General features: G+C 35.7%; 1 protein-coding gene across 1 annotated transcript; it reads right to left on the bottom strand.

Moving 5' to 3' along the window:
- Nucleotides 1-6,802: 6,802 nt before the first annotated feature.
- On the bottom strand, nt 6,803-12,334 carry LOC132163500 (E3 ubiquitin-protein ligase WAV3). Its single transcript, XM_059573809.2, has 2 exons — nt 11,803-12,334; nt 6,803-9,152 (listed from the first exon to the last, which is right to left on the bottom strand). Exons 1-2 carry the CDS (start codon nt 12,022-12,024, stop codon nt 7,212-7,214), a joined length of 2,163 nt encoding a protein of 720 aa, XP_059429792.1. The 5' UTR covers nt 12,025-12,334; the 3' UTR covers nt 6,803-7,211.
- Nucleotides 12,335-15,980: the final 3,646 nt, after the last annotated feature.

The raw sequence follows: 15,980 nt of genomic DNA, 5'->3' as shown, positions 1-15,980 counted from the left end.
TGATTATTGAAAATACGCACTTGGTACTTTCGTCAATGTTTTGTCCAAATATTTAATGGATCTCTACGTCAGCACGCATAAAATTGTGACATTTGTCCCTAATGCCACATATTAAGGCCAAATCAGCAGACCAGATGATGTGGCCTTATATCATAGATAATACCTATTGTTTTAGTGCCACGTATGCTGCAAAAAAATAATAAAAAAAATGGTAACTCCAATTAAAAAAAAAATAAAGTTTTTAAACTTAAAAATTGAAAAACAACACCAAATTAGCCAACCTAAAAATTTACAAGATTGATGGGCGACACCTTTAGACAGTTACCAGTTAACTAGGTTAGAGGGATTGCTAGTAACCCTACTAAAATGATCAAGGTCGGTTTTTTTGGGCGTTACAACCCTAGGATGCTCAAGATGATTTTTTTTCTTCTTCTTTTTTAATATTTTAATTTATTACATAATAAAAAAATATTTATTTTAAAGTAACATGGCAAAAATGATGAGATGGCATTAACGGGTGTCAAAAAATTGGATGGAAAAGTCACGGAGGGACCTCATTCAAATTCATGAAGAATTAAGCAGTAAAAGTTTATTTTTAAAAAGTGTGGGTGTGATTTCAAATCACGCATTTACTTAAGGATTTATCATACATTTACCATTTTTCCTTTTTACCGATTAATAATTATAAAGGGAAAATTTGATTTTTTTTAATGGTCAAAGTGAGTGTATTTAATGGTTGGCCTTTTTGCCACAAAATAGTAACTTGATGTATCTAAGTGTCACATTTTTCGGTTTATGAATTTCGTTTTTAAACAAAAATAGTTGATAGTTTAGAGGGTTTAAATGTATTTAATCCTATTTTAAATGCTATGTCAATATACTCGCTATGTAATATTATGTACATTATTACATTTATGTCATGAAATAATTTAACTCTACTTCAAGTGCAATTAAGAGTATCCCTTAGGGTTTCGTCTCTTTTCTCTCTAGTTGCAAGAGAGAAAAGCGAAACCCTTCCTCCACACAAGGGAGGAGGGTTGGCCGTTGGGCTGCCTCCCTCCTCCACTCGTCCTCCTTACTTCGGTGCTAGTTATTTACCTGATGCCCTAGCCTCGGTGCCTCCTCTCTTCCCCTTCCTTGCCGCTCCTCTCCCCCTCTATTTTTTTCGTTTTTGCCCATTCTCTGCCACTTTTCTTTCCCCGCCTTCATTTTCTGCAGCGGGCTCCTTGGCATTGTTTTGGCTCTTTGTGGGTTCGACTTGTAGGGGGCTTTCTTTCAAACCCCCCGAATTTTGTCTGTGGTCGCCACTTCGTTGTCCGCTATTAGAGTTTTCTGTCATGCGTCCCCACCGTGTTGAGCTCCCATGCCCCTTAAAGCAGTGATTTCCAGCCTGCACGGGTCCGGCTCCCTTCCGGCTACCATCTTCCCGCTTCATTATCTTGACTTTCGGGTCGAGGAGAAAGAGTTTTAGCATTATAGTTTTTCCGCTCTCAAGGTCGAGGAATAATTGTTATCCATGCATTTGGTTGAGTCTGTCTGTCACAGATCTAATATTAAATCTGATTTTAGTCATGGGTTAGCTGATTAGTCTCGAATCTTGTACTAAATCCGGTAATCTTGTAGCTTTATGCTATGATTGCTTCAGAGCTTTGCTCTGTGATATAAGAGTTTTATGCTCGTGGTATTATTGAATGAAATGTTATATTTTTCTCAAAAAAAAAAAAAAAAAAAGAGTATCTTATTTGGATCCTATCAATTTCAAGTGAGACAAAGATTTTAGTATACAAATCCAACTATGTACATACTACATGGTGAATATGTTGTCACGTTATTTTAAAATTTTAAATGACGTAGCATTTAACATAATAAAATATTGACCATAAAATAACTTCTTTCTACTTCACTTGAAATTGAAAGGATTTGCCCTTTTGGGTTGGAAAAGTAACCAAATTTGTCAAGTAACTTTGAAGTTAATTTAATTAGGCTAATACTTATTTTTAAAGAAATTATTGATGTCAATAATTTGCCTATATTTTTCATTTATCCTACAAATTCAATAGATCAACTTTTAGATTTGTGGGATTCGCCACTGACTTATGTGGAGTCTACATAAGTTCACAAATCTAATAATTAATTTGTAAAATAAGATGAAGGAAATATGAAAAAAAATATTGACACCAATTATTTTTCTTATTTTTATTTATCATTAAGAGAAACTGAAAAATTTAGTAAGCAACTTTATAAATCGTAATTTTCAATAAATATACTTTACCAGAAAATTTTTTTTTTCTTAAAAAAAAATTATTATGATTGCATGAGTCCATGTCATCTCAAAATTTAGACTCTTTTCCAAAAAAAAACTTGATATCATTTGATTCTCGAACATTCTGAAATAAATAAGGCTTAAAAAATTGATATCAATAAATAAGGGAATCAAATAACTATAAAGATATTCTTAAATAAAATACAATCTTATACGTGTAGATATTATTTTTTTGGCCTTGTGAAATGACAAACATAGCGCTCAAATATAACTAATTGGAGAAGATCCAGTTTCGAAGATTATGTCCAACATTTACAATCAAATGGGAAAAGTAAATAAATAAATGCTAGAAGATGAAAATTTTCTAATATATTTTATTCAATTATAAACTCTTTTCTTTATAAATTTATATTTTTCTCTCTGTATCCTATTCAAGCCTTATTCAGATTTGAATTCTTCTCTTCTTCTCCGGGTTCTCCCAAATTTTCTTATTTGCTAGCAACTCAGTCTTTAAGTTATTAAAATCCTTCCATACTTGATCAACGCTAAAAACTCAATCAATCACTTTCATTATTATTTTTAGGGAAATGCTAGGTGCTCTCCTAGCGTTCTCCTAGGAACACCTAGCATTTGATTTTTCAAAATATTTAACAACGAATTTATAACTAATTTGCCTTTCTTTGTGCAGGTTGAGAGTATTAATAGGTAATCTGGTTACCAAGATTAAAGTGAATTCGAAATAATTCATTTGACAAATAAGGTTTTATTGTTCTATTTTTATAATTTACTTTATTCTAGTCAGAATATAATTTTTTTTATTTTTTTATAAAATCGTGTTTGTTTAATTTGTTAATATTTTTAATCAAAGATGCTTACTAGAAAATATGCATCTGGATATGAAAAACTTAAAAAAAGAAAGAAGGAGAAAAACAAAAAAATTAATCGAATCTCAAAGAGGAGCTCTAAATAAATTTGTTATTAGTAATAAACAAAATATAGAGGATAATTTAGGTGAAAAACTCATAAATGAACAAGAAATTCATAAAAAAAAAAAAAAAAAAAAAAAAAAAAAAAAAAAAAAATTAGAAGATAATGAAACAATACAACAAAAAGATGACCTTGAAAATAGTGATCATGAATATAAAAATATAAAAACAAAAATATAATTAATATTAAAATAAATATTATTTAATTAATATTTAAATATAAAAAAATGCTTCACTTAGACTTTTTGCCTCAGACCTCAAAATATATCTGCAAAAATTGAAGGCTCAACTAAACTTTTGAGTTTGTATACCCTGTGGAAGCATGCATATTCTTTACTCCAAATTCTGGTCATCTGACTCTTAACTGATGCCACTCGGCAGTCAGGCAGCCCTATTACCCATAGCTTGGGCTCACATGTTTCAAATCCCGATATTGTTTTCGGGTGTTTGAAATTTGAGTAACTCAACAATCACTGTAAATTTCCTAATTCATCCAGTAAAATGGTGAAAGATTGAGATCAAAACTAAAAATTGAAAATATAATTCGAAATCATCTCATTTCATCCATTACAAACTTGAATATATAAAGACTATAAAAACGAAAATTTTAATTAAATATATAAACCTCAAAGAATCTAATCCTGGGACGGTGGCTTAATGATCGAAGTAGCTCGAATCTAATATGAAGTTGTGGGTTCGAGTCCATACATGTTCTATTATTGCCCAGGTGTACCTTACACCATGTACGTCAGGGTTTAAGTGGGCAGGGGCTATGACCAACATCGGTGAGCCAATTTTTTAATTAGAAAAAAAATAAAAATAAAGAATCTAATCCTATAATGGATTGTGATTGAGAGTGGATAAGAGAGAAATTACAATTTATTCCTATTTATTTTCAGGGCATTCAAAACTTATGTGGGTGTCGAAAGCAAATATTTATTGGGAAAAATATATTTGAACTTTTTGAACTATTAGCCATTTTAAAGAAAGCTTCACGAATTGATAAGTGTGACATTTGAATATATCAAACTATCATTTTGTGTAAAAAAAGTCACTTTGCTAGCGTTGATCGTTAGAACTGATAGAAAACTCGTCATGTGCCTTACATGTGACCAATTTAACCAAAATATATTAGACTGCCAATGTAAAGTTTGCTTCACGAACTGATAAGTGTAACATTTGGATACATCAAACTATCATTTTATGTCAAAAAAGTTACTTTGTTTGTGTTGCTCGTTAGAATTGATAAAATACTAGGCATGTGCCTTGCAGTTGCAGGTGACCAATTTGATCAAAATACTCTCAACTAAGGGGCACCCACCAGCTGGTGGTGGCCAGGGGTGGTGGGTGATGCCCCTAAGGGTTTGGGGGTTGGGGTTGGTTGGCGGGCCACCCCTATAGAGGGTGCTCCCCAACCACCTTCCATTTATAGGGTGGCTCAGCCCCCTTTATATATATTTTTAAAAAATGTTATTTTTTTTTATTAAGTTTTTTTTAAGAAAAATGAGTATTTTTGGTCAAAAAGATCACATGTGAAGGACTTGACCACTTTTCCATCCAGAAGTTAACAGAGTGGCCTTGTTTACACAAAATGGTATATACAAGTATCACACTAGTCAATTTGTATGATTGTTTTTAAAATGGTTGGTAGATCAGAATGGTCAAATATATTTTTTTCAGGTTAATTTGTTCACAAATTAGAAAAATTAGTGCTAGTGAATACATAATGAACCCTTCATCTTTGAGCATGAGCCATTTCCTCTTTAGTCTTTATAGCTAAATTGGCTAACGAGAAGGCAAAATAATAATAATAATAATAATGTATTCATCAGCTTCTGTGCACCCAAATGCAATATTTATTGAACTAGAGTATCCAGCTTCAAGCGGCGTAAACTGTAGTTCAATGCATAGCTTTTTTATTATTTATTTATTTATTATTTTTTTTTCTTGAACATTTATCTCACCCTTCTTTTCTTGCGCCTTAAAGCTTTGCTTCTCTTGCTTTAACCCTCTATAACAAGATTTGTGCTTCGATGCCGAAGCCCTATTTCCTCAAAGGCTCGTTCTTGATTTCCCCGCCAAAGACGGTGGATGAGGTTTGGAAGGTAATCATCGTCGGGTCCGATTACTTTTAAAATACATGGAAGTTTATGGGACTTTTCTGAAGTTTCTTCTAATAATTAATAACATTTAAAGATATTTTAGTTTATCTCAGATCATTCTTCGTGTTAGTGTAGTGGGTCTAACTAACTATAAGTTAATTAGTGTAGAAGCAATACAAGTAACACGCAGTTAACACTCTTTAAGTTAATTATTTTAATTAATTAGTTTTGGGAAAATTATAAGTTGTCATTAGAACTTGTTGTCATTGTTATTCTTTTCCTTATCATTACTAATAAAAGTTATCATTATTATTATTATTATTATTATTATTGATGATGTTGTTCCTACTCATGAACTTGAACCGATCATCATTTCTATTGATAAAGTCTTTTGTATTCTTACTCATAGTCATCACTATTATTACAGTTGGACTTGTCATTATTATTATTATTGTTGAAAGCACAATTATTATTATTATTGTTGAAAGCACAATTATTATTATTGATGAGATACAATTCTCATTACTACTCTTTTTGTTTGAACGGGAATCTTTCAGAACTTATTAATAAAAGATCATGAACACAACAACTCTTACATTTTATTACTACCGAATGCATGGCTATTATTATTATTGAATGCAAACTTCTTGTTAGTGTTGAATGCATAGTTCTTATTATTGCTGAAAGCATAGTTATTATTATTATTATTTGGTGCCCAAGCTGCATTTCTTGTGCTCTATATTTTCGGTATATATATATATGTATTATCCAAAGCAGATCAGGAAATGAAGTGGTGTTGAGGGTCAATTCTACCATCTCTATCTTACTTTATATGTCACTTTGTTAAGGTCTTGCCATCATCCATGGTGTCCAAAATCACTTCACTTTTGGCTTCATGACTGCATGATGATGCCCACAGATTCTCGGTAAACTTGACGATCTACTCAAAGATGGGCCAATGGTGATTGGTTTAGATTCTTCTTCATGTATTTGGCCTTTAACAAATCCCACTGCTCATTCACTCACATAAACCATATTTCCATGGTCATCCAAATTTTCGAACTTACTTGTAGGGAGGGCTTATTCTATTTCTATGTATGAAAGATCCTTCTTTTTTATATATAAAAAATAGTAATAATAATAATAATCTTCCACAATGAAGATATTTGGTAGAGTTCAACCAGAACCACCAATATTAATACTCATATTTCTTTCTTTTTTTTGGCCGGGGTTGGTGAAAAAGCTCTCTATTCACAAGTGTTAATAAATTTTGTTAGGCATAAAGAGGCTTCAGGCGTACAAGAAAAGAGTGTTTTTTTTTTTTTGATAAGTGGCGTACAAGAAAGCAGTTGAGCAAACAAGTTGGGCAAAAGACAGAAATCTTGGACCTTTTGCAAAATCTTGACTTTAAAACAGTAACCAGAATTTATGAAAAGAATCAGGAGCAGATATACCATATATATATATATATATTTAAGTGAAGAATTCACCCAAAGTATCCCCACAATTACAAGGCTATACCCCCTCTTCTCAAAAGAGAAATAAAAAGAAAAGGAAAATTTTCTTTATGTACATAACCACAGTCACACTTGTAATCCTTTTAACTCCCCCCCACCTTTCCCTTTTCACCATTTTCTCAGCCCCCATTTAGCTTACCTTTCCCCCAATTCTTATTCATTTACATGGCAGAACGAGGAATATTTTCTACCATGTCAAAACACCCAAAACTTCTCTCTAATTATACCCCACTTCCCAAAACCACAATAAGAAATAAAAGATAATGATAACAAAGAAACAAAAAGGTCCATGCATATAGAATATATGTAGGGTGAGGATAATTTCCAAAAGCAATTCTAACGATTACCGTGGCCGTGATCGGGTTGGAAATGACTGAGCAGGCCGGAGCGAACGCTGAGGTGTTGGATTCGCAAATACCATGGTTTGAGACCGGTTCACCATGTCTACCATTGATGGGGTTTGGTAAGCTTGCACAAGGCTTGTACTATCTACAGAATCACCTCTTGCGGTTGCCCTCTGCAATGAGTGTGAGCTCAACCCTGATAGAACATAAGCCCTTCCAGATGCCTCATACACCTGACGGTTTGCCATCCTTTCTTGCATCTCTTTCAACTCAGCACAAAGTGCAACACATAAGCGGTCACCAGCTCGTGCAGAGGCAGTTTCAGACAATACCCTACGACAGTTCTCCAGGACAGAGACTGCACCAGCTAGATCTCCACTTTCAGCTGCAACTCTAGCCTCAGACATTGCCTCTGCAGCACGTAGTCTGTTTCGCTGCCTGTCCACTTCCACGGACACAACCAGTTCTCCAGTGATTTCAGGTCTCCCGATCTTTACTTCACTGGCTTCTTCCAAAGTCACCATTTCTTTTGTAATAGGATCCGTGTAAACATATCTAACCTTTAGCAATGACATCTCATCATAGGAACAAACAACTGGAATATTGACTGCCACCAAAAAATCCCTTTCCTCTTCAGCATACAAGTATCCAACATCAATAAAGCCCATTCTTCTATCTTCCACCATGCTGGTTCGGTAACTTCCTGCCTTTATTGAACTGAGTTGCAAACTCGGGTGAACACACTCTACTCCAACTTGTAGCTCTTGCACTACGACACTCAAGAGGCCTCCAATACATTGTGCAAATGCATCCTGAATCACACCTTCAGCTTCTATGAAAGAAAATGTCCCACCAGAAATCTCAGAGATTGAGTGCATTGATGCAGCATCATGGTCTGCACCAAACCCAAATGCATGCACTGGAATTTGCAAGCCTTCGTCATTGTTATGACAGATTGAATTCGGTAGAAGTGATTGGTAGTCAGTTCGAGCACGGGACCCAGCAGGACTACTGACAGTATATGTATCCTGCCCATCAGATAACAGTATAATACTGCCAACTGGGTTCTTCCCCTTGCGGTCTACCAATACCTTGGCACCTTTCCTTAGGCCTTCAGCAATGTTTGTCCCACCATTTGAAATCAGAGAATTGACAGCCTGTAATGCCTGCTGCCGTCCATTATCAGTCATTCGACGAAGAGGGAAGAGGCGACGTGCGGTAGAAGAGAAGGCAATGACGGAAAGCCGGTCAGAGGGGCCAAGGTTCTCTATCACAAAGCCCATGGCACGTTTTAGCAAAGCAAGCTTAGTACCTGCCATGCTGCCACTAACATCGAGCACCGTGACAAGGTCAACTGGAGCACGTGTATTTTGAGATATTGGTGGCAATTCAGTCACGTTTCTGTGGCTATCCTGTCTTTCACTTGTAGCTGGCGCCTTGAGATGGATTAGTACAGTGAAATCATTATGGGATGCTGATCTAGGAACAGCAGTAACTTCTGCATATGTGTTGATGTCTATTGTTCCAACGGTATTGTTATCGGCAGCTTCTGTAGCAGATGTGCTTCTCTCAGTAATCTCAGGTTGGTGATCCAAAACTTCATCATCATCAAAGACAACTGGCTCAGGGGCATGGAAAATTGCAGAAGTCTGCTGACTTGTATCTAATCGAGGGGAAGGGAGCCTTCGTAGAACTGTCATCCAACCATCATCTTGGGGCCAACCTACTGGGTTGATTCTTGACCTTCCATGAGGAAGATCAGATATAGGGCTTTGGAAGGGAATTTCTTTCCATTTTGCTCGGCAAATTGGGCAAATTTGGTTCCCATGTTTTACATTAGATGTAATACAATGAAAATGAAAAGAATGGGAGCATTCTGCAGTGAATATGGCATGACCCTGGCCCGTTTTCATGGTGGTAAGGCATATTGCACAGGTCCTCTGCAGTTTTGAAAGACAAGCTAGTGAGCATGATCCCCAGATATTTAGTACGGTAAATAGTTGTAATCACAAGCATACATGCAAAACTAAACAAAATGATGCAATTGCATGAATTAATCTGCAAGCCATCTATTGAAGACACTTCATATATTCCTAAGTACTTTCCTCGGACCAAAAAACAGAAAATAGAAAGACAGAATCTTATGCAATTTCAGAAAAGTCCAATTGGGAGTGTAAATCACCCTTTTCATCACTTCGCTGAAATTTCTTGCAGGAATTAAAAGTTCGCCAGGGCACCAACAAAACACTTAGCAGGAGTATAAAGGCTAGAGATAAAACTATGAAAACATTTACGTTCTATTATCAAACTCTGATACAATGACAGAGATAAGAAATTACTTGAACTAAAAATTGATATTATTTGCAAATGTGGGAAACTCAATAGGCCCTCTTAGAGGAGAATCCCATTTTGTGTATCTGGTGTTGCAGTTCACATAGTCTTGAAGTTACGGCAGAACTATTCATCTCAGAATCCATCATCCGCAGTAAAGAAATTATATTTTACAATTCAAACAAAAACAAAGGAATCCACCTAACTTTCACACGCAGTATGAAATTCAGTGAGGAACCTTAATTTCAGAGCTTAAACACTCCTAAAAAAATCAGAGCATAACCAAAAAAAACCATCGTCTTCGTGGACTTCAAATGTCAAACCTGCTTTAGTGCTATCAAACCCCTTTTCTCTTTTATTTTGACGGGGGTTCCATGGCATTGTGAATGTTTATCAATGAGTAAAAAACCACTAAGCCACAAAAACTGAAAATTTTCAAGCAATCTTGTTTAGTGAAAGTTCACCTTTTTTTTTTTTTTTTTTTTGATAACGAGGAACCCTTCGCCAATGGGTTAGCCCTAAGGAATTGTTTGCATTCAAGGGGATTTGAACCTTAGACTTCATGAACTACCACAAAGACCAAGACTCTTACCACTTGGGCCACCTCTTGGGGTTTTTAGTTAAAGTTTACTTTTAAGAACAAGAAACTGTAAAAATAATTAAATAACTAATAATTAGTATGGATTTACAAAAAAAAAAAAAAAAATCATGATATTTACTTTACATACAAAATAAAGAAGTTAATCGATTAGCTTGTAAACAATTTCGAGCTCGTTCGGAAAATAAATTAATAGAGCTTAAACAAATAATCTAATTTGGCAATAAGCTCCAAGTGTTTCAACAAAAATTAAATGAGCCGAGCTTGTATATTCAATACTTGGCTCGATGATAGCCCTACATATGAACTTCTGAAAGTTTAGTGTTAGGTGGACTAAACTCTGAAGACAGATTATATATATATATATATATATATATTAAAGGCTACTTATTGAAAAATTTATTGTATTTAGATTTTTGGACTCAGATCCAATTCAGCCCACTTGAGATTCGACAATATGAAAACCACCAGAAAATGTCTGTTCTTGGATAAATGTGAAACTGCAGAGGTCACTATGAAGTATAGTGTCTAACACTAGCCCCTCTCTGTCCCCAGTGCCCCACGCAGGTCCACTATTGAGACCAGTGCATAAAAAGATGTAATAGAATGCAACGTATTTACACTATAGATGCCAATTTCGAGAATAGTTGAATACAATTTATTCGCTGATACTGTAGACCCCTCAGTAAACCAGCTAACCAACAAGAAAAGAAGTCAATGTTTTAGGCAGTCAAAACATTATGGAGGACATAATGGATATTTAACAACCATCAAGGGGGGTGACTTTTAAAAAGTAAGAGTAATCAAACAATTCTCAAACCTTTCTTTTCTGGCAGAAATACTCAAAAACTAATGATGAAGCTTTCGATACAATAACAAAAGAAAAAGAAAAAAAAAAAGGAAAAGAAAATGTAAAAGCCCATCAAAAGAAGAGTAAATGATGAATTTCTCAAGCATTTCTATTTTAATTTCATTTTCTTCCATCACCCTCTTTCCTTTGTCGAAGCTTATTGCAAGAAATCTCACAATCAATGGTCCACAGGCTTCCACAAAATTGACATCAAAAGGAGAGAGAGAGAGAGAGAGAGAGAGAGAGAGAGAGGATTGTGGCTCAATGCACTTGTGCTGACCAGACAAAGCACTTGCCTTCAAGGTAGGATGAAAAGGAAAGAAACAGTGAAGTGTAGCAGTGTATTACTTTTCTAATAAGCCAAAGGAACATGGTCCTCAAAGGGACTAGTCCACTTTATCCAACCCCACAACCCTCAATACACTTGAAAACAACATGACAACCAATACCCACCTCCGCAATATTCAGTTACATCATATTATCTCCACCACCACCACCACCACTTGAAAAAACTGGATGTGACAGGTTATAAAACACAATACTAAATCAATTCAGCCACCCACATAAAAACAAAAATTACATTATTAGCTTAACCGGTACAACCAACTAAATCGCCAGAATCTACCATGGATATTCACAGAAGAGAAGACTAATAAACGACGCAACAAATAGCAGTAAAAAAATAAAATAAAATAAAAAATCTAAACTTTCCACACTAGAATCTTAGAAACAAATATAAAAATCAGTTACAACCAAAATTACCCTGCAAAGATTCATATATTGTGATATGGGTGTACTTGGAAATCCAAACCTTAGAGGATTTGGGTCCGGTTAGGGACAACCGGAGCCCCGAAGAGGACGGAGTCGGCGTAGTAGGACGGAAATCGGAGCCGTGACCCTGAGCGGTTGAAACAGCGTCGGAGAGTCTTGCGGTAGATGCCGTAGACGGCGATGAATCCTCGAGAGTTGGAGGAACGTAAAGGCACGTGTTCATGCCAAGAGCAAGCTTGACTTTCCTCCATTTGCTTCCCATTTCTCTCTGAGATCTTGTGTAATAGTTTCTCACTTCGTTACACAAAAGTGACAATCAGATCTTTGAGCGGTGACCCATTATCTCAAAGTGGATATTGGTAAGAGATATCAACGGCTCTGAGCTCACCGATTATACGTGCTGCAAAGGGTGCCATAGGCACGAGAGAGAGAGAGAGAGAGAGAGAGAGAGACAGAGAGAGAGAAGAATGGGTTTGTTTTGGCTTGATTTGGTTTTTGACCTCTTTTTTAGGAAGGGTGGAAGAGTAGTGGTGGATAGGAGAGCGGCAACGTTTCTTTTTATTTTATTTTATTTATTTATTTTTATGAATTGTGAGGTGGAAGGGAAGAAGATATGCATGATGCATGTCGATGTTGATATAGGCAGGCCGCTGTAGAATGTGGAAAAGTTTTTAGTCGCATTTCCTCTTTGATATTCCACCTTCCTCAAATGCCATTGGGTTTTATCACTTTATTATTATTTGTACCATTGAATTTTCATTTTCCCCAAATTTAATATTTCTAGCTTTTTATTTTGTTTACAACTCATAGTAGTTGTTACGTTGAAGCAACTTTATTTTATTGGATTGAGCGCAGTGTTGTTGAAATTTCAATAACCCAAATTGAGTTTTTCAACATCTTAAATTAGCACATGGATGATGGAGCCATTGCAAAAGTTGCCTTTATTTCTTTCTTTCTTTTGGGTAAATGCCCATATGGCCAACCATCTCCATTAAATGACCACATGCTCTCTCAATTACTTTTTTTTTTTTCTTTTTTTTTTTTCTTTTTAATGGGAAGGAAATACCAAGTTGTTGATTTCAAAGAACTTTATAAGGGCAGTGGAATGGGTAGCCTTTGAAGTGGCGTATTCTGCTGTTCGGTAGGCCATTTGGGAGAAATTAGAGATTTTGGATATGTTGATTTTCTTGGATTGTAATCACGCGATTGCCAAAGAGGAGTTTTTTGACTTCTTCTGTTTGAGGTTTTCTCACTAGACAAACCCTAGAGGAGAAGGATTTGTTTTTCTAGATCTAGACTGTGAAAGTATATTGTATCTGTTAGTGTTTTTGTGAGAAGATGACAGATGATCTTGCTACTATGTGGAGAACTTTTCACTAACGGATGATCTTGCTACTATGGCGGATATGTTGATTTTCGAGGAATATACTTGTCCATTTGATGATTTAATAGTTTTACAGATTTATTTCACCTTCCTATGTATTAACTTTGATAATGCTTAGAGGGTCGATTCCTCATTTAGCCACAAGTTGGTTACACTAAGGTAATTGCCAGTAACCCTGCCAAGTTAGCCAAGGCTAATTTTGGGGGTGATACAATATTGTATCAAAGCATATGGCCTTGCCGACCGGAGGTGACAATCTGGGAATAGGCAGCAATACCCTGGGTGTAAATCTTAAAGAATGGAGCATAGGATAGGCCTAGGTTTCCTGCTTTTTGATTAGCTGTGGTGCGGGCTATAGTAATAGCCTTCTTGATTGCATAGCATAGGGTTGGATAGGATCACCCGCTCTAAGTTATGGGCACTGGATCTTGCTCTACATTTAGATGTGCGAAGGATGCCGGCATTGGGTAACTGTTCGAGAACGGCTAGACTATGGCAAAATGGAAGCATCACATCATATCAGCGGTATGGGGTTTTTTGCCCGTTCTCGGGAGGTTTAACCCCTACCTTAGCACAAAAAAGAGGCGGGAACTGCACACTCAACTAACTCAGATTGCGGATGAGTATGCCCAATTGGAACAGGAAGAGATCCGACTACTGAAGGCGGGAGCTTTGCCAGAAGGATTCGACCGATAGAGAACTGCTTTCCTCTCTAGTATTTATGAGGATTACAAGGCAATGACATAGTAGACCCATCAGTAAAGTTGACTGAAGAGTGCTAGAGGTTGGGTAGCTTTCAAGTAGATAGGTTACGAGATAATTAGACTACGCATTGTACTTAGCAGTACAGTGGTTAGATTATGCACCGTACTTAGCAGTACATTTTACTGTAGATGCTCATGTGTTTTCCAAAATGAATTTCAAAAAGAAAATGAATTTCACTCATACCTCGTATTTCAACCTTCGTGTCAATCTCAACTAGCCTTGTTTTGGTACCCCAATTGTTTTAAGGAAATACCTTGACTTCGAACTGCTCATTTCAATATATATATATATATATATATATATATTATATTTGGGCCTTGGGCCAAGCACTCACCTAGAGCCCCATGCGTTCTTTTTAAAATCGGTCGAGCACTCTTTAAGCCCTATTCCTCCCACTTTATCTCAAGCCAAACATCTCCCCAGTAATTTTCAGCCACGTCTCCCTGAGTTTTAAATTCTATCTTTTAAACATAGTATGTGCTTCAAACCATTTAAAATTTGAAATTTCCAGTTTTACGATTTAGGGGTTTCGAATCGTGTTTTCATCTTTCCATGAATATTGCTTTGGATTGAGCATCTAGATGTTTAGTTGTTTTGTTAGGATAGTTGTGGTTGTGATTAGAACCCATTCCCTTTTCAAACCCCCACATATTCAGATTTGAGGATTTTTGCCTAAGTCTGAAATCCTTGTATTTTGTTGACCCCCACCATGCAATTGGTGCATGAGTTGTAACCCAAATGCCCTATGAACAAAACCCATTTGCCCCACTGTTGACCAACCTAAAACCCTAACCGTTGGATTTGGGGTTTACCCTGATTTCAGGAAAAAAAAAAAAAAAAAACCCAAACCTACCATCTGAAAATGAACATAATCTCACTCTCAAATTGGGAATTTTCACCTAATTTGGGGACAACCCGAATTTTCGCCTAAAGGGTCGAGCCTAGTTGTTGAATTGAGCCTCAAGCCTTTTAAATTGAAAGCCTAACCTACGAACCTAGCTGTTTGAATTTTGGCATTTTGTCCAGAACTAAAAATGACCAAAATGCCCTTCACCCTAAAACTCTAACTCTCATACCTTGGTAACCTCACATCTTGAGGTCATGTTGTGCCAAGTACTACCTAAATTAATAGATAATATTTAATACGTTTTAACTCGCAAGTGCACAAAATCAAAACAATAGTACACTGCAGCAAGTACGAGATCGATCCCACGAGAATTGTGATTTTATTTAGAATTGAGAAAAATATTAATTTGTCACTAAATTAATATTATGACAAAAAAAAAAAAAAAAGATATAAAAATAAAGTAAAGGTAAAGGTAGGGCTTTGATATCCACCACTAATCATACTTAGATAATATAACAATATGCCAATGATCCAATCATATTATGAATACTTAATGTTGCCAACCTAAGGGTATGGTTGTCTACTCCTTAAGCTATTGATTTCCCTAAGCAACGAATTATGCATGGGTGTCTACTCTAATTCTTTTTTTTCTTAAAGGATTTAGTATGGGTGTCTACTAAGTTGTTTTTTAAGAAAGCATGAATCTATGAAAATTGACAAACACATGAGGCCTAGGGCATGGGTATCTACTCCCGATTCCCCATGTTGATTAACCCAAGAATCCAGTATGGATATCTTTTGTTACTTTTATTAAACCCAGGACTCAGTCATCCAAATTGATTTAATTAACTAATCCATGCCACATGCATATAATGGCCAGTCACATACATATGAGGAATTCAAGAAAACCGGAATTCAAGAAAACCGGAATTCAACAAGTTAAGCAACACAATATGATTATCACAAAGGCGCCAATATTGAAATATTAAATAAACATAATTAAGGCTTCAGTCTAGCCCTCCTTAAGAGTTAGTTAAACATAATTAAAATAAAAGAAAAGGATAAGGAAAAGAAAGAACCAAAAACCGCTGCTAGAAGTAGCCTTCAATTCCTCTTCCCAAAGTTGTCTCCTTGAAAATTGTATATTGAATTGTGAGGCTTAGAGGTCTATTTATGGGACGCCTAGAAGCCCTAGTAATCCTAAGAAATTCGGAGATTTAAG

The sequence above is a fragment of the Corylus avellana genome, chromosome 8, assembly GCF_965113065.1.
Source record: "Corylus avellana chromosome 8, dhCorAvel1.hap1.2, whole genome shotgun sequence".
Classification (NCBI taxonomy): Eukaryota; Viridiplantae; Streptophyta; class Magnoliopsida; order Fagales; family Betulaceae; genus Corylus; species Corylus avellana.
Note: the sequence above shows the minus strand (reverse complement) of the source record. Positions and strands in the feature narration are given on the sequence as shown.